The 18,259-nt window shown below is 40.8% G+C and overlaps 1 protein-coding gene across 5 annotated transcripts; it reads left to right on the forward strand.

Annotated features, from left to right (window-relative positions):
• Positions 1-15,156: 15,156 nt before the first annotated feature.
• ARL4A (ADP ribosylation factor like GTPase 4A) lies at positions 15,157-17,481 on the forward strand. 5 transcript variants are annotated; one of them, XM_038556960.1, is made up of 3 exons: positions 15,157-15,313; positions 15,886-16,014; positions 16,468-17,481. In XM_038556960.1, the coding sequence occupies exon 3, from the start codon at positions 16,558-16,560 to the stop codon at positions 17,158-17,160; it is 603 nt and encodes a 200-aa protein (XP_038412888.1). In that variant the 5' UTR covers positions 15,157-15,313; positions 15,886-16,014; positions 16,468-16,557; the 3' UTR covers positions 17,161-17,481. The 5 variants fall into 5 exon arrangements, with proteins under 5 accessions (XP_038412888.1, XP_038412889.1, XP_038412891.1 ...); XM_038556961.1 differs by having other exon boundaries at positions 16,471-17,481; XM_038556963.1 differs by lacking the exon at positions 15,886-16,014 and having other exon boundaries at positions 15,158-15,313.
• Positions 17,482-18,259: the final 778 nt, after the last annotated feature.

The raw sequence follows: 18,259 nt of genomic DNA on the forward strand, positions 1-18,259 counted from the left end.
GTGGGACTCGCAGGATTTTAAAAACTGTTGCTGGAGTCTTCCCCTGGCGCGGTACCACCTGCAGAGGGCGCCCTTTCGCCCCGTGGGCGTGCTCCGCTGTAGACTGCTGCTGGCTGCGCAGCAGGTGGCCGGGCCTGCCCTAGGGTCCCTTCTAACGAGGAAGGGCGGTGTGTGAGCGCTTAGCAGGGTTGATGCCAGGAAGCTGGCCAGTAGCAGCTCCCCGCTGGACCTCTGCCCACGCCCTCTTCCAGTCCCACCCGAACATCCCGGGGTTCAGATGGCCCGGCCTGGTTGTATGCAGAAGGCAGGAGCAGTCTCCCCTGCCAGAGCAAACACGCCTCTTCCGACTCCCATCTCCTCTGGCACCGCGTCTTCTGACCGTCTCCTGACAGTTGACCAATTGTGCCAAGTAATGCAACTCTTAGATATTTCTGTGAACGTGAAAATACAGGCTTTCCTCCAAGTTTCTGTCCTCCCCTTGTCTCTAGTAATTACACCTACCCTGCATCGATGCCAGCAGCCCTGGAAATTTATTCTGTACCGACTTCTGTCCTCAACTTCAGTCAGTGGTTTCCAGCTACTTCTGATTCTAAAAGTGGTGTAAGACCTTAGCCTGACATAGTCTGATGTGATAGATCTGGATGGGAAAACTGGGACATCTTTTGACCATACGTTAGAGTTGTATTCCTAGGAGACCATGCATTATCACAAAGTGTGGTAGTAAAGCAGATGTTTCAATGAAAAAATTAAACAAGAGAATTAGAATCTAAAAATTTTTACTCGTATGGAAAAAATTTTCCTGCACCTTTTAAACAAAATGATAATGAGTATGGCTTTAAAACGGATATAAAATCAAGCAAATCCAGACATGATTTTTACCTAGAATTGCTGAATATTGCCCTTCCAGAACTCTTAATAGCACAGGAATCCTTATGTATTTTTTAAAAATGTATTTTTAAAAGCCTTACACTTCTAAAAATCACTGATTTAGGAGGCACAAAACCACATGAAGTGGCTGTTGTCCAAGAAAACACCTTTTATTTTAATGCTTGCTGTTAATAAATCGTTATTTACCTGCTACTTTCTGCCCATGGTCATATTATAATGAAGGGTGTTTTGTAGCAGTGTGAGGAAAGCAAAATGTGTTATCTGCTTAATCAATCATGATGTAATCCAACCATAATCTAAAAATTCCATCTGTAACAGAAATTTCTGGATTATACAAACAATCCTCACCAGGTGATTCTGGTTTTTTTCACCAGCTGATTCTGATGACAGTTTTGAAGATGACTGTGTTACCCTCTGCTGTGTGCGTACACCTGTGACACCACCACGCCAAGCCTGCCTTCTTGCTTCAGACTGGTTAAATTCTCCCAAGTCGATTACACTTTGTGTTTCCTATCTTTTGTTAATGGTTCTAACATTTTCCTAGTTACTCTGTCTCAATACGTGAGAGCCATACAACACCATTTTCTCGCCTCCTGTATCAGTTTGTAGGACCTGTCAATCTTCTCTTCATATTATTATCTCCATATTACTAATCTTATTTAGGACTTCCATTACCTCTAAGCAGGAGTCTTACCTGGTTAATCTGCCTGACTAGTTCTCCCTCTATTCTTAACCTTTTTTTTTTTTTTTTTGCCAGAGTAATCTTCTCAAAACACAGACCTGAAACCGGCAGTCTTCACCTGAAAAAAAAAAAAAAAAAATCTTGGACTATTCATTCTGTAGCTGGTGGGACCTACCTCAAGAGTGGAGGGTACAAGTCAGCTCACAAATCTTATTTTTCAAAATAAGACCAGCTCAGAATCAAATATTGGGTTAGCAGGAAGACCACAGTCTTCCTTTTGGGGCCTCTCCTCTCTCCCTGAATGATCCCATAACCATGGGAACTTAAAGAACTAGCCTTACTTTTAAATACTTTGTGATGATGGGGTTGAGGATAATATGACCAGTTTCCCATTGGCCTGTTTTTCACCCACTTTGTTTTGGTCTGTCCTGCAGTGTTGCTGTTCCAGACAAGACCTACTATCATAATGTTCTTATTGGTAGAGATATCTGCAAAGCCTGAAGTAGTTCTGACATAGAGGAAGAGTGAGCTTACATCCAGAGGAAGTCCACCATGCTGGGAAGGCAGGATGAGGAGGGACGTTTGCATTCATCCATGGTGTGTATCAGAACAAGGCCTTACTCCCATCTCTGTTCAAACCCTGCTGCTGAATCTAGATCCCAGGGCAGACCCTCCCCCCACTTCTCTTACAGAAGTTCCCACCTGAAGCCCCTCCCTGCTTTATGCCTTGGCTTGAGACCATGTCAATCTAAAAAAAAAAAGAAAAGAAAAGAAAAGAAAAGAATCTTCAGTAAGTTACATGTCTTTTATTCCTCTTCCACCCAAGAAGTTCCTTGGCTTCAGACCAAGGAACCTTTTCCTAACCAACAAATCCATTTGGAGTGGCAGTACTGTTTACCAAAAAAAAGGGCCCTATTCTGTCTTATTCCCTAGACAATTTTTACCCAATAGCCTTGCATTTATTTAACTAAAAAGGGCATTTAAACTGCTTCTTTACAACCAGAGATATGCCTCAAGGAGACTTACACCGACTCCCAGGCAGAGAGGCAGTTGGCAACTTTTACATGGCAGATGTGGCTGGATTAAAAAAGTAATCAGCCTAATAAATCACCTTGCTGTGATAAATTCTGTACCAGTGTTGCGCAAGGCATTGGAGATCAAAGAGTCTAGCAGGAGAATTAGACATGAAAACAGAATTTCAAAGTGATGATGCTTATATAGTGGTAGGTACATGAAACCGACACAAAGAAAAGAGTGATTTACTCTGCTTGGGAAACAGAAAAGAATCACCAAGGTGCATGCTCTGGAACCTTGTACATTACCTCCAAGAGAACAAGGGTCAATCCAGGCCTTGAAAGGGGATGGACATGGGACATTTTGGGCATCGTATACAAAGGACAAAGGCATGAATTAGCATGGTTTGCTAGGGAATACCTGGAGAAGTAGTAGTTCCTTGTGGATGAAGCACAGGAATGGGGGTAGGGAGGTGAGGATGAGGGAAGGGTAGCAGATGGGGTTAGAAAGCAAGCCAAAAAAACAGTAACGAAAGCCCTACAAAGTGGAGTATTACAACTTCAGGGATACATAGAGTTGTTTGGGGGGTATTCAAATCTATATTGTAAACATGGTTCATTTTGCTAAAATATTAACTTTGCTTTCTGATGGGAAGAGGTAATTTATGGGGATACCAATTTTTTTGTCTACACTAAAACGTAATCTATTTCTTTAGTAATACCTAGAGTTGTTTTATTGACACTTAATTGAGTAGTTGGTTTTTTTTTGTTTTTTTTTTTGTTTTTTTTTTTTTTTTTCACCACTTCTACTGAAACTATTCTCTGGGAGGTCCTCAATGACCTTTCACATGGCAAGTAATTTTTGGCAAGTGATCATTGCATCCAAAAGTTTGTTCAGCCCCAGTCCAGGATCATTCTTTTGTAACATCTTAAACTTTTTTCTTTTTTATCCTTATTTAAAAAAAAAAAACATGAAATAAATGCAAACAAACAAACAAACAAAAACGCACAGAAATCCTAAGTTATGCAGCTTGGTAACCTATAAGAAAGTGAACACATCTTTTTAACCACTATCAAGAAATAGAACAATATCACTTATTTTTAAGGAGTTACTACTCTGGTCAGGCTCTCTACTAAGTCCTGTGTGTAGACTTTAGAACTAACTTAGGCTGGGGTGATAATACTAAGGAGTCATCAATGGCTGAAATCCAACTTCATTACCAAGATATTCAAGACTCTTCACTATCAGGGTCAATTTTTCCCCCTTTCTGAATCAGCCTCATGTCACAGAGCCCTCATTCTCATTCATTGACAAATTACTTGCTATTTAGTTGGAGCACACCCTAATTTTCTCCGGTGCCTTTGCTTATGCTGTTCCTTCTTCTGGGAATGCAGCTCCTCCTCCTGGCCTGTCCTTTGTCCTGCCTTCCCCTAGCACATGCAGCGCTCAAAGCTTTCTTGGAGACTCAGCTTGAACAACATCTTTTCAGTGATGTGAACCTGCTCTTCCTGATTGAAGGTAAGTCCTTGTCTTCAGATATTTTCACAGCATTATGTATAGCTCTGAATCATATATTTTTAACCCTAATAAAGTTTTCGATGCTCAGCAACACAAGCATCAAAGTGCATTAACTGATGTCATACATTTGGTAGCACGGAAGCATTCAATATGCATGTCAGATGTGCTCAGAGATTTCCTCGATGTAAACTGGATTGTAAACCAAAATAAGGAGTAGAAATTTAAAATAAAATAAAGTTTAGAAGGCTTTTTGTATTTGGGGTTAAGCTTTAAATATAACTTCTGCATCACAACAGAAAGCTCATCTAGGTTTTGTAATATTCTCCATAGGCAACAAAAATATATTATTTATTCAGTGAGAGATATGTTGATATCTAAACACATGTGATGTACTTTAATTGTCCTCTTTTTCTCTTAAATAATCTTTTCTTTTCATCTGTCAAGAACAAAGTTCCCAGTGAAGCATTTGGTTTTCATTGGTACATGAGAACTCATAGAAAGGAAGCGAAGATTCTACTTGACTTATGATTTTAAAATAAACCAAACTTCAAGCTGCCCTTAAATACTAAATGTAAGACAATGAAAAAGTAGTTTATTATATTACTTAACATCATAAATTAGTTATTCCTTCCTCAGAATTTGTACATCATATTTGATTACTTGACTTAACTTTGTCTTCCTTCGAGAGCCTCATCGGGTCAACTACTCTAATGCCATTATACACACACACACGCACACACACACACACACACACATGCATGCATTAGGACAAAGATCAACTTGTGGTTTTCTAAATATCTGTTTCAATACTAGGGTACTGCTCTAAAAAAATCTTTGTGGAATTTGTGTTTAAGCAAGTGAATTAACAAACAAATAAAATGGGCTCAAGAGTAATGTAACTGAGCTTTTCTCTTCTCATTTTCCATAGGATATTAGGCCATAGTTTTTCTAAATTGTCCCAATAAAATTACTTACGAGGTGGTTTCTTGTAAAGAAAACTAATATATTTATGTATATTCATAAAGCTCATTTATGGATACCTCAAACTGCTAGGATTTTTTTAATAATTGGGAGACTATTTGAGGCAATATTTCGGCTGCATACTGTTTGGTTAGATGTTAGAATGTTGTTTTGTCTTAATTAAGACACCCTGAAGTACTATAATATCGATGCTATTTGGGGTAATATCTAATTTCCCTCACTAACTATACAGGTGCTCAGTTTATTTCTTTTTATTTTTTATTTTAAAGATTTTATTTTAAGTAATCTCTACTTAAAAATGTGGTGCTCAAACTCACAACCCTGAGATGAAGAGTCACACGCTCTACTGATGGAACCAGCCAGGTGTCCCTAGATGTTCAGTTTAGAGAATTTGAAATCAGTTATTTAATTGCTTATTCTGTCTTTGACAAAGAGGGAGCACTTCAGTTATATATAGTTATTTTAAACAATCATTTCACGAGCGATTGTTACATATTTTATATCAGGCACATATGAATCCTGGACATTAAAAGTATAAAGATACATTTTGAAAAATTGAAAAGGGGAATTCCTGCCCATTCTCGACTCGTGGTAATAATGTTTTTACTCCTTATCTCTGAGGAACAGTGTGACAGTGTTAATCTAGTACACTGTGGTAACTGTTCTCCCACCCTCACCACAGGTTAACTAACTACCACTAACAAAGCAAAGAAGCAAATATTGGGTAAGAACAAAGAAATGGAAAAGCTGAAAATAGAAGTCTGGCTGACACTTGAGCCAAAATATCTGAAACACGGATGGTTTGAAGGTAGAGGAAACTACCATTCTCAAAATTGTAATTAGCTACTGCCTCAAAAGTTGTAAAGATCTGAACACTACTTTGGGTCCCCTTGCTCTTAGGACTGAGAAACCACCTGAAGGGGTCCATTAGTTATAAAAAAAAAAAAAAAAAAAAAAAAACAGCCAGCACCTGATGACTGGTCTTAGGAGTAGTGAAATAACTGTTAAGTCTAATGAAGATATTTTACATGGAGAAGCTAAACATTCTATTTCGTCATAATGGTGCATTCAAAGCTGTTTATCTCTTTTTTAAAAGATTGTATTTATTTGTTTGAGAGAGGGAGCACAAGTGAGAGCAGAGAGCACAAGTGGGGAGGTGGGGAAGAGAGATAGAGGGAGAGGGAGAAGCAGGCTCCCCACTGAGCAGGGAGCTGGGTGTGGTGCGGTGTGGGGCTGGATCCCAGGATCCTGAGATCATGACCTGGACCAAAGGCAGACACTTAACAGACTGAATCACCCAGGAGCCTTCAAAGCTGTTTCTGTAGGATCTGCTGCCTGTTTAGTAATAAATAGGTACAAGTTGTTTTGTTTTTTCCCCTCTGAGTAGAAATATATCTTTAAAATTATCACTTGTAAAAAATAATAAAATAAATAAAATAAAATTGTCACTTGTTTGTATGGAGATTACTGGGTTCCTGTTTGAGCAATTATTCTTAGGATATGAAACATTCCTTCAATAAATTCTGATTTCCTACTATGTGCCAGACACCGCAATAGACACTGAGGGGTAGTGTGGCACATGACATTGACGTTATGCTTGCCTCCTAGAACTTTTAATGGAAAAGGAAGTAGACAGAGTACACATACAAATACAAATTCTAGGAAGAAGAAACAAAGCAGAGTAAGAGAAAGTGGTGAGGAGGATAGGAGGTTGCTCAAGCAGATACTTTATTTTTTAACTTTTTATTTTTTTAAGTGGGCTCCACAGTGGGGTTGAACTCACAACCCTGAGATCAAGTCTGACACTTTTTTTTTGAAAGGATTTTGTTTATTTATCCATGAGAGACACAGAAAGAGGCAGAGACATAGGCAGAGGGAGGAGCAAGTTCCCTGCAGGGAGCCCGATGCAGGACTCTATCCCAGGACCCAGGGATCACAACCGGAACCAAAGGCTGACGCCCAGCTGCTGAGCCACCCAGGTGCCCCCAAGTCTGACACTTTAACCGACTGAGCCATCCAGGTGCCCCAGGGTAGATACTTTAGATGAGATGTTTGGGAAGGCCTCTCTTAGGTGCTGACATTTGAGCCTGAGGGAAGAGCATTCCCACTTTCCCTCAAAAGCACAGAGACCACGGACAGGACCAGAGACACCCTGGACATAGACTGAAATGTGGAGTGGTAAGGCAGCAGTAGGGTGGTAAGAAGTGATTTGGTTTGGATGTATGTGTCTGTGGGATGGATTAGATGTGGTGTATGAAGATGACTCCCAGGCTCTTGCTCTGAGCAAGTTGGTAAATTGAGTGCTAATATATAGGATGGGGAAAAGGAGGTTTAGGAATTTTTTCTGATGTTTATATTCTCAGTTGTGGAATTCAGGGAATAGGTCCAGGTTGGAAACAAATTTGAGGGAGTAAAGGTATTTAAAGTCCTGGTCCTAGATGAGATTGCCTAAGGAGAGAGTATAAAGATCCAAAGACTGAGCTTTGGAGCATTCCAGCAAGAGGACATGAATGTGATGGGGAAGATGACAATATTCATGTTAGAAGATAGAAACGGAAGGATAGGATAAGACTGGACTGATGAAATCAAATATAACACACCGTGCTTGTTGTTGTTTTTTAATATTTTATTTATTTGAGGGAGAACATGGGTGAGGGGGGTGGAGAGAAAGAGGAAGAGGGAAAAGCAGACTCTGCAAAGAGTAGGTGGTCCACCACAAGGCTCAGTCTCAGGCCCTGGGATCATGACCTGAGCTAAAGGTAGACACTTAACCAACTGAGCCAACCAGGTGCCCCAACATACCGTGCTTGTTAAAACAAGAAGAATCGGGACTCTTCTGTTCTGATGTGATAGTCTTACTGGGATCCTGTTAGACTGGACATTCTCACTGTCAAGCATGCCTGAAGAGGCACGTCCAAGGCCAGGAAATAGGGACATAGAAAGTAGACCTTGTTTGGTGTGGCATGAATCCCTCCACCAGTGTGTATTTTGGCAGCTGGGCATGACTAGGAATCCAGAGGCATGTGACAGCCCTCTCTGAGGAAGGGACAAACTGTCCTGTGACTTGAAACCAGGTGAAGGTAGTCCTTGAAGCTGCCCATTAAAGAAGTTCATGGAGAGGGTTTTGGACCTGTGGACCTGGTGAATTCTTATCTAGGGGTCATTCTATGTAAATTTGGGATTGTACTTCCCTTCTGACGTTTTCTTTTTAAAGTCTTGTCAAATTGTACTTTGGCTTTATGCTATAGTGGATCAAAGTGAGTTAGCTTAAATTGTGGACTCCCTAGAGTATAATGAAGAAGAAAACAGACACTGGTGCCAGACGTAGGGGACAAATCCCAGCGCCACTGCCTATTAACTGAAAAATCAGTTAGGAGGTAAATTAACTAGTTTAGGAGAGACATTATGAAAACCAGATGTAAGTACTGGAAATAGAATGTAAAGAAAGAAATGGATTAAAGAGACATTGGTGGCTAATTTTAAGTGGGACATCGGAGAATTTTTAAAATGGCTCTGCAATTCTACTTGGGGCTATTAAGTGAACTACCATCAGCCAAAACAAGGACTAAAAGAGCAGGGCCATGTTTCAACAAGAGTGATAATGAAGTGATAATTAAGTTTCGAACATGCTGGGTCTTTGGCAGAGGAGTACAAGAGACCATTTAAAATGGAGTGTAGCTCAAAAAAACCTTTCTGACTATGAGGTTATGAAACATGAATAATTTACCATAATATGAGTGATATTAACAGATTTAGAAACATAAAATGCAAGCATTTTTATTCTATCATTTGGGGCTTGGGAAAATCTATCATTTTGCTGGCACATCTCCCCCCCCCAACCCCCAGTTTTCTTGAGATATAACTGAGAGGTAACATTGTATAAGTTTAATGTGTACAAAGTGATGGTTTGAAATATTGTGAAATACTACAATAAGGTTATCTAAATTATCTGTCACACTTGTGTGTATGTGCATGTGTGTGGTGATAACATTTCAGATCTACTCTCTTAGTAACTTTCAAGTAACAATACAGTATTGTTAACTACAGAAGCCATGCTGTACATTAATTAGATCCTCAGAACCTAAACTGGAAGTCTGTACCCTTGATCAATATCTCCCGATTTTTCCTTCCTGCCAACCCTTGGCAATCATCATTCTACCCTCTGCTTCTGTGGTTCAACTTTTTAAGATTCACACATAAGTGATATCATACAGTATTTTTCTTTCTCTGATTTATTTCACTTAGCATTTTATACTCCAAGTTCATTCAGATTGCAAATGGCAGAATTTCCTTCTTTTTTATGGCCAAAAAATATTCAATTGTGTACATATAGCACATTTTCTTTATTCATTCATCAATTGACACAGGTTGTTTCCATGTCTTAGTATTGTGAATAATTTTGCAATAAACATAGGGGTGCAGATTCTTTCTTCAAATAGTGATTTCATTTTATTTCTGGATCACATCACAGTTTTATTTTTAATTTTTTGAGACATCTCCATAACGTTTTCCACAGTGGCTGCACCAATTTATATTCTCAGCAGCAGTGCACAAGGGTCCCTTTTCTCCACATCCTCACCAACAGGTCATCTGTTGTCTTCATGACTGTCATTCTAACAGGTGCAAAATGATATCTCATTGTGGTTTTGATTCACATTTGCCTGATGATTAGTGATGTTGAGCACCTTTTGGTAAATCAGCCGGTCATTAATATGCCTTTGGAAAAATGTCTATTCAGGTCCTTTGTCCATTTTGATTGGATTATGTTTATATTGTTTTATTTTTGGCTTTTTGGTTATTGAGTCATATGAATTCCTTACATATTTTAGGTATTAACCCCATATCTATCCATTATCATATAGATAGTTTGCAAATATCTTCTTTTATTCCATAGCTTATCTTTTAATTTTGTTGATTATTTCTTTTGCAGGGCAGGAGCCTTTTGTTTGTTTGATTGATTGATTTATATTTTTTTAGAGAGGAGAGGGGCCATGGGCAAGGGAGAGAGAGAATCCCAAGCAGGCTTCACACCCAGCATGGAGTTTGATGAGGGGCCCAATCTCACAACCGTGAGATCATGACCTGAGAAGAAATCAAGAGTTGAATGCTTACCAACTAAGCCACCCCAGTGCCCCTGTGCAGAAGCTTTTTAGTTTGATGTAGTCTCACGTATCGATTTTTGTTTTTATTTCTTGTGCTTTTGGTGTCATATCCAAAAAATCATTGCCAAGTCCAATGTCGAGGAGCTTCTTCGTTATATTTTCTTCTATAGAAATATATATTTCTATATTATATATAATATATATATGACTTCAACTGATAAAGATAAGAGTCTTTTAAAGTATTTTAAAGATAAGAGTCTAATTTGTTCTTAAGCATATGAATATCCAGTTTTCTAATCCTCTTCTGTTGAAGAGACTATCCTTTTCCTATTGAGTTTCTTGGCTCCTTTGTCATAAATCAGTTGACCATATTATACATGGTGATTTCTGGGATCTCAGTTCTACTCCATTGTCTGTTTTTATGGCAGCGCCACACTGTTTCCATTTCTATGGTTTTTAATATACTTTGAAAACACAAAGTGTGACCCTTTGTTCTTTTTCAAGATTGCTTTCGTTATTTGGGGTCTCTTGTGATTTCATATGGATTTTAGGATAATTTTTCATATTTCTTTGAAAAATGCCACTAGAATTTGGAGAGAAATTGCGTTCAATCTATAGATTGCTTTGGTTAGTGTGGACAGTTTAACAATATTAATTCTTCAAATCTATGAACACACAATATCTTTTCATTTATTTGTGTCTTCTTCAATTTCTTTCATCAGTGTTCTATTTTCAGTGAACAGATCTTTTATCTTCTTAATTTAATTTATTCCTACATATTCTATTCATTTTAATGTTATTGTGAGATTGTTTTATTTTGTTTAGTTTTTTAGCTTGTTAGTGTATAAATACACATCAGATTTTTGTGTGTTAATTTTCTATCTTGCAACTTTATTGAGTTTATTAGTTGGTACAGTTTTTTTGTGGAGTCTTTAGTGTTTTCTATATATAAGATCATAACTACAGGGACAATTTTACTTCTTCTTTTCTGATTTAGATGACTTATATTTCATTTTCTTGCTTAATTACTCTGGCTAGAACTTCCAGTGTTACATTAAGCAGGAATGGTGAAAGTGGTCTAAGAGGAAAAGCTTTCAATCTTTCATCATTGGGTATGATGCAGCTGTGGGCTACATATATGGCCTGTATTATCCTGAGATACATTTTTTATACATAATTTACTGAGGGTTTTTATCATAAAATGTTAAATTTTTTCAAATGCTTTTTCTGAATCTTTTGAGGTGATCATATGATTTGTATCCTTCATTCTATTAATGTGGTGAATCACATTTATTGGTTTGCATACTTTGAACCAGGCTTGAGGTATTAATGATGCTTATTTGACATCTTTACTTTTTCTTAATGTAGATATTTATAGCTATAAACTTTGCTCTTAAAATTGCTTTTGCTGCAACTGATAAGTTTTATTATGCTGTGTTTCATTTTCATTTCTCATGATATTCCTTTTCTCTTTTGACTTCTTCTTTGATCTATTGATTGTTCAAGAATATGTTATTTAATTTCCATGTATTTGAAATTTTTCCAATTTTCCTCCTGTTAGTGACTTCTAGTTTCATGCCATTGGGGTCAGAAAATATACTTGATGTACTCTCAATCTTCCTGAATTTATTGAGACTTGTTTTGTGGTCTAACATATGATCTGTCTTGGATAATGTTCCCTGTGGGTTTGAGAAGAATATATATTCTGCTTCTGTATGTGTCTGTTTGTTCCATAGTGTTGTTTGAAAGCTGTTTCCTCATTGATTTTTCTGCCTGGATGATCTATCTAGTGTTGAGTGTGGGTATTAAAGTTTCCCTATCAAATATTTTTTCCCCATGGAAAATTGTAATCTCCTATTTTTGGATGTGTTTGAACATGTCATAAGCTTTATGCTTCCATTCTCTGCATACTGTTGCTTCCACCTGCAATTCTACTCCCCTACATCAGTTTGGTGTTGAATTCTTTTAATATTCAGCTTTAAAATTACATCTTTTTCAATTAAGCCACCCTGACTCTGTCAGATAGTTTGTACAAGCATAGGACTTGATAATAATTTCTATTTTACCACTCACAAGTCCTATTGTATATCATAGTAATTATGTGCTATGTATCTGTTGTCTGCACTGAATCAATTCTTTCCAGCATAGTCCATGCCTTCTGTTTACACAGACTCTCCAACTTGAGAGATTCCAGTAAGTACCTACCGAAGCAAATGAAGTGAGGTATCCTAGAAAACAGTATATAAAAGTAAGGATTGGCAAAGGTCATGCAGGACATTAGCTACGGTGTGTGACTACTTAATTTAAGCATATAATAGAAAATCAGATTATGGGAGAGAGGAAAAATGCTATTGGCGTCAGATTTTATCTGGGTCCTGGTATTCAAAAAGGAGAAACAAGGTAAATTACTCAGTTGTAGTATTTAAAAGGAGAAACCTTATCAATTTCTTAAGATCAGTATTTCTTCAAAATATCTAATCATTAATTACCTTGAATTCTTGTTGGATACAGATCACCAACCCCTCCCCAAATGATTTGGATTTAGCTGGTCTGTGATGGAGACCGGGAATGTATATTTTTACAAGCACTACCAGATGCTCATTATTAGCAAAGTTTGGAAAACCATAACTAAAGGCAGAGGTTCACAGAGCCTGTAGTGTCTAAATAATTTTTTCATGGTGCCTAAGGCCAGAAGAAATATCCCAATATTCTATTTAAATAGATAGAGCCAGACAATAGTTACAATGGTCAAGAGAGTCCAACAGATGGCACTGTGTTTCCCTCAAAAAAGTTAAAATATCCCATAGAATCCCCATGAATTCTGAGGCACCCGGGAGTATCTCAGCACATAGCCTATGAACTACAACTTAAAGGGAACATTTTCCTAGAATAGCATCAAAATATCTGAACTTGCCTTCTATAGGAAGACTGTGCAACTAAGTAGACAGTGTATTCCAGAAATTTCATCACTTTTATATCATTTGTTGCAGTTTTTGTGTGGTTGTTATTATAGAGGAGGAGTATCATTTTTCTATAAAGAGCTGGAGAGCAAATATTCTAGGTTTTGGAGGCCACAGACAGCATCTATTGTATAGCCTTATCTTCTCTGTTGTACCCCTTTAAACATGTAAAAGCCATGCTTATCTCCCGATGTGGCCGCGTGCACACAGGCTTTAGTTTGCCAACGCCCATATTAATTATAAGCCTAGGTTATAGCATTCAGTGCAGTTCAGTGAAGGGGATTCTGAAAGGGTAGAAGCTCTCAGTATTTTCCTATCTCCTCCGTTTTGCTGCAGGGAAAACTATACAAATATGCATCCTCGCAACTAATATCGGAAGGGCCTACTTGATTGTAAACTATTGTAAACAGAAGGCTGTTATGGACTCTGGTTCTTAATTCTTCATGTAATGACAATTTGCAATTTTTTCCAGTTCAATAAGGAATACTTGTTAAATTTCTAAGAAGAGGAAATGAGTCATTGCATGAAGCCCTGTATCCCTTACTTGTTCATTACTATAAATGGCCAAAGAAGTTCCACAATTATAACCAATACAGCAAGCTATAGCTTATACTATATTGAATGACTTGATAGAATATGCTATTTGAGACTTCTGGCTTTATTTTCAAAATCGGTGTTGCTGTCTCGAAAATACACACTGCGCTTAGTCCTAAGGTTTCATGTTTATTTTTTAAAACCTAGTAAGAGAAGTACTGTTTCTATGGTAGTCGTAAAGGCAATAAACATCACTAGCAATAATGGTGTTAAGAGAAATAAAAAAATTTCCTTGAGGAAACTTCAATCTACATTTAAAAAGTGCAATGTTTGGGGTGCCTGGGTGGTTCAGTTAAGCATCCGACTCTTTGATTTTGTCTCAGGTGGTGATCTCAGGGCCCTGATCTTAGGGTGGTAAGATCAAGGCCCTCCTCTGGCTCCCAGTCTTTGCTTGCTTGAGACTCTCTCCCTCTCCCTCCCTAAAATAAATATTTAAAAAAAAAAAAAAAGTGCAATGTTTCCTTAAAGTGCACCATGTAAATTCCTCCAAGTTCCAATCTCTTACAGCCCCCACCAAAAAGATGTTTGTCGACTGACACTTTCCCATTTACCCCTCCTCCGATGTTGTCTTAAGTACCCTGAAATGATCACTGATCACCTTTTTAATTAAATTATTCATGCAGCAACTTGGTTACTTCCTTTTTGTCCGTGAGACCAGTATTTCACGAGAGCAAAGACAAGGTCTGATTTGCTCACCGTTCTATCCCCAGGCACATAGAATTGTGCCTACAGCCTGTTAAGTGTTCAGTATTTGCAGATGTATGGGTCAAGCACGCAACTGACATTTAAGGTCAGAATTATACATTGGGAAGCATTAAGCATTTAATGACTAGCAGACTTTTAAGTTCCAGGGACACACCACTTATTTTCTTTGGGTCAACAGACTCAGCTCTTTAATCTTCCAGTTTATTTCCTCATTTGCAAAACCAGGATATTTCTACCTCACGGGGATGTTGCTCGGATCATCGAGAGAGAGAGAGAGAGGGAGAGAGAGAGAGAGAGAGAATTTATTTGCTTTGCAAAAGGAAGGTGAGCTCCAGACACTGGTCTGGCCCAGGCGCTCCGGGCAGCTACCGAGGCACGCCCACGTCACCCCGTTATATAAGGGGCCCGCCCCGTCTGGTGTCTTCCGAGATCTGACCCTACGTCCCCGGCCCCCGCCCCGAGGTCCCCGGGAGGCGCCCTGGGGTAGGCAGCGCAGGGCGGGGAGCCCGCGGGGCCGGGGGAGCGTGCGAGGCCGCAGGCGCCGCGAGGCTGAGGCCGGAAGCCCCGCCCCCCGGCCGGTTCGAACGCGGCCTTGTTTTGGCGTTGCTAGGAGACCGGCTCCCGCGCGCCCCCCACCGGCCAGCGCCCGCGCGAGCGCTCCTCGGGGGCGGGGCCGCGGCCGGCGCGGGGAGCCATCGGCCGAGCACCGTTAGGCGGCCTGGCGCGCGGCGCCCGCCCGGCGCCCCTGGGAGCTGCGTCTCGTCCCGGGCCACCGACCGGGCCTCCCTGCTGCCTCCCGGCAGGTACCAGCGTGCTCCTGAGCGGCTGTGAGCGACGTCGGCTCCCGACGAGGAGGGGCTGTGACTCAGGTGAGCCGCGGAGGGGCGGGCGGCTGCTGTGGCCACGCCCTGCCGGCCCGGGGCGGAGGGCCGAGGCGACGGGTCTCGCTGCGGGGGCGGTGGGCCTGCCCCTGCGGGGGCCGCACAGCCAGTCCTTCGCGTCTGGCGGCCGGCGTGGCCACCGCGAGCACCCGGGCCAGCGGACAAAGGGTTAACGCGCGGCGGTGACCGCGGGCCCCGGATGTGAGAGCCGCGGCGCGGCGTCCGCGGGCCGCGCAGCAGGTGCGCGGGGCGGGCGGGCGGGCGGAGCGAGCGCGCTGGCGGCGACCCGACCGACCGACCGGCCCAGGCGCCCCCTCACCTGCAGGGGCCACTCGGCTGCCTCCCCGGGCGCCTTGTTTTCTAACTTAAGGGCAACAGGTGGTGCCGGTGGACCGGGAGAGAACCCAGCTCGGCCGCGCCGGGAGCGGCAGTTGCTCTAGCCAATGGGGGCGCGGGGGCGGGCTTCTCGGGGACGCGCCGTCGCGGCTGGCCAATGGCATTCGGGCTCATGGGTGGGCCGTGAGGAGTGGGCGTGGCCAGCGTGAGTCTCCGGGTTCTAGCGCTGCAACTGCCAGAGCTGCGCCGAGAGCTAAGCCGAGCGGACGGGAGGTGCGTCTCCCCGCAAAACCCCGCGTCAAAAAACGCCTACCAAATGCTTTCTCGTTTGGACCCAGACTCCAGTTCCGGAGGTGAGCGCGTTGTACTAATTTGGTGGGGCAGGGGGAAGGATAGTGACCTTGGGTGGGCTCTTAAGCACGTGGAAAGGAGATTCCCCAAGATAGGATTGATTATGCGTTAGGGGTTTTCTGCCCCCCAAGAGGCACTTCTGTGCCTGGACCGTATACCGGTGACTAGGTTGTCCTCGGAATGAGGTCTTTGAGATTTGGGAACCCAGGGGGGTAGAGAAGTGCGTGTTTCTGCAATTTTCTTGAATCGTTAAAAGAATTGCAATCACAAGGATTGTTCTGTCAGATGCCTTGGTTTGCGTACGTTTCATAGCTCATGTGGTTTGTTTGCCGAAGCAAGTTTTATTTTTCAAGCTGCTCGTCTTGCTCGTTTAAAGCAGAGAGGGAGAAAAAACAGTTGTTATAGTACGTTATTTCTCTACCAGAATAACTTACTCATTTTTTTTTCCCCCTCAGCAGTCTGGTAGCCGGATCCCCTAGGAGGAGAAGTAGTAAAGCGGTAAGAAGAAAGCATTTCAGTTTGGAACACCTAACTTGCACCTGGAAATGGGGAATGGACTGTCAGACCAGACTTCTATCTTGTCCAGCCTGCCTTCATTTCAGTCCTTTCACATTGTTATTCTGGGTTTGGACTGTGCCGGAAAGACGACTGTATTATATAGGCTGCAGTTCAATGAATTTGTAAATACTGTACCTACCAAAGGATTTAACACTGAAAAAATTAAGGTAACCTTGGGAAATTCTAAAACAGTCACTTTTCACTTCTGGGATGTAGGTGGCCAGGAGAAACTAAGGCCACTGTGGAAGTCCTATACCAGATGCACAGATGGCATCGTGTTTGTTGTGGACTCTGTTGATGTTGAAAGAATGGAAGAAGCCAAAACTGAACTTCATAAAATAACCAGGATATCAGAAAATCAGGGAGTCCCTGTACTTATCGTTGCTAACAAACAGGACCTGAGGAACTCACTGTCTCTGTCAGAAATTGAGAAATTGTTAGCAATGGGTGAACTGAGCTCATCAACTCCCTGGCATTTACAGCCCACCTGTGCAATCATAGGAGATGGACTAAAGGAAGGACTTGAGAAACTACATGATATGATAATTAAAAGAAGAAAAATGTTGCGGCAACAGAAAAAGAAAAGATGAATGGTGATCCTTTTTATATCTGTGTGGAGTAGGTTTTCTCTGGTCTGATGTTGACAAATGGAAGAGTGTCTACAGCCTGGTTTGCCCGCCTGCCCTCCTGGATGCTGATAAAGCTTTGTTTTGTTGAACAATCCGATGCCCAACTCTTTTGCCTTGTGGAAAATGAGTAAATGCAGTGCTTCTTAAAATGGTCTCTTCTCCCTACCCCACAAAGCTTTTGGTACTACCATTCTGGGAAGCCAAGCATGGATAGTTTATTGACCAGAAAACAGTTGTGGAAATTTGACCTGAAGTTAGTGAAATAAAACTTTGAAGAATGTCTGCCTAGTGTTTTGTCCTTACATCTTGTGGGGGGACGCCTTTACGAGGAAATAGCATATGAGGCTTTGTATGTTAAGATAAAATGCTAATGGATGGAAATGTTAAGATAGATTAATATATATACAGTTATATCGATCACATTGGTCCAACCAGTAAGGGATAAAGAAAGAAGTGTTTGCTTTTTTAAGTTTTGGCCAAATGAATTTTGACATTTTCTGGAATCCAATGATGTAATGCTATATCTTAATTCTAGACAATGTTTAAGTTGGTCTAACTTGAAATAATAAAAATAAGATATTGGGGGCATATTCAAGTGCATGGATTAGTTTTCCTGACAATGCATGTTTCGGTGTGTAGTTTTTTACTTTTTAGAAGTAGCTATGCATCTTTCTCCATGGTCAGGTTTAAAACTCTTTTTTGGGGATTTAGGGCTGTTACAGAAATAGTTTATTATCAGAAGCACTTTCACTCGAAGAACCTAAAATAATTTACTTGATTCTTTTATATAGTAAATTAGGGCATGTAGACTAATAAATGCGTATGCTTGGTATATGTATGGATTTATGAAGAAAGCAATTGAGGGATTCAGTCAAGAGGACATAATTACAATACATAGTTTCTAAGGTAATTCCAGTGGTAAAATATTTGTTTTATTGATCCTTGCTGGCTGAACACAGATGTGGTTTCATATATTTTTGTAGTGTTTTGGGAGGAGCAGAAGCTTTATAATCAACACTTGATGCACTGTGGAGTGAAAATGTAAGAGATATCCTGTAAG

The sequence above is a fragment of the Canis lupus genome, chromosome 14, assembly GCF_011100685.1.
Source record: "Canis lupus familiaris isolate Mischka breed German Shepherd chromosome 14, alternate assembly UU_Cfam_GSD_1.0, whole genome shotgun sequence".
Taxonomy (NCBI): Eukaryota; Metazoa; Chordata; class Mammalia; order Carnivora; family Canidae; genus Canis; species Canis lupus.

Excerpts from the sequence above, each read along its gene's own strand:
- ARL4A (XM_038556960.1), top strand. The coding sequence starts at position 16,558 with ATGGGGAATGGACTGTCAGACCAGACTTCTATCTTGTCCAGCCTGCCT.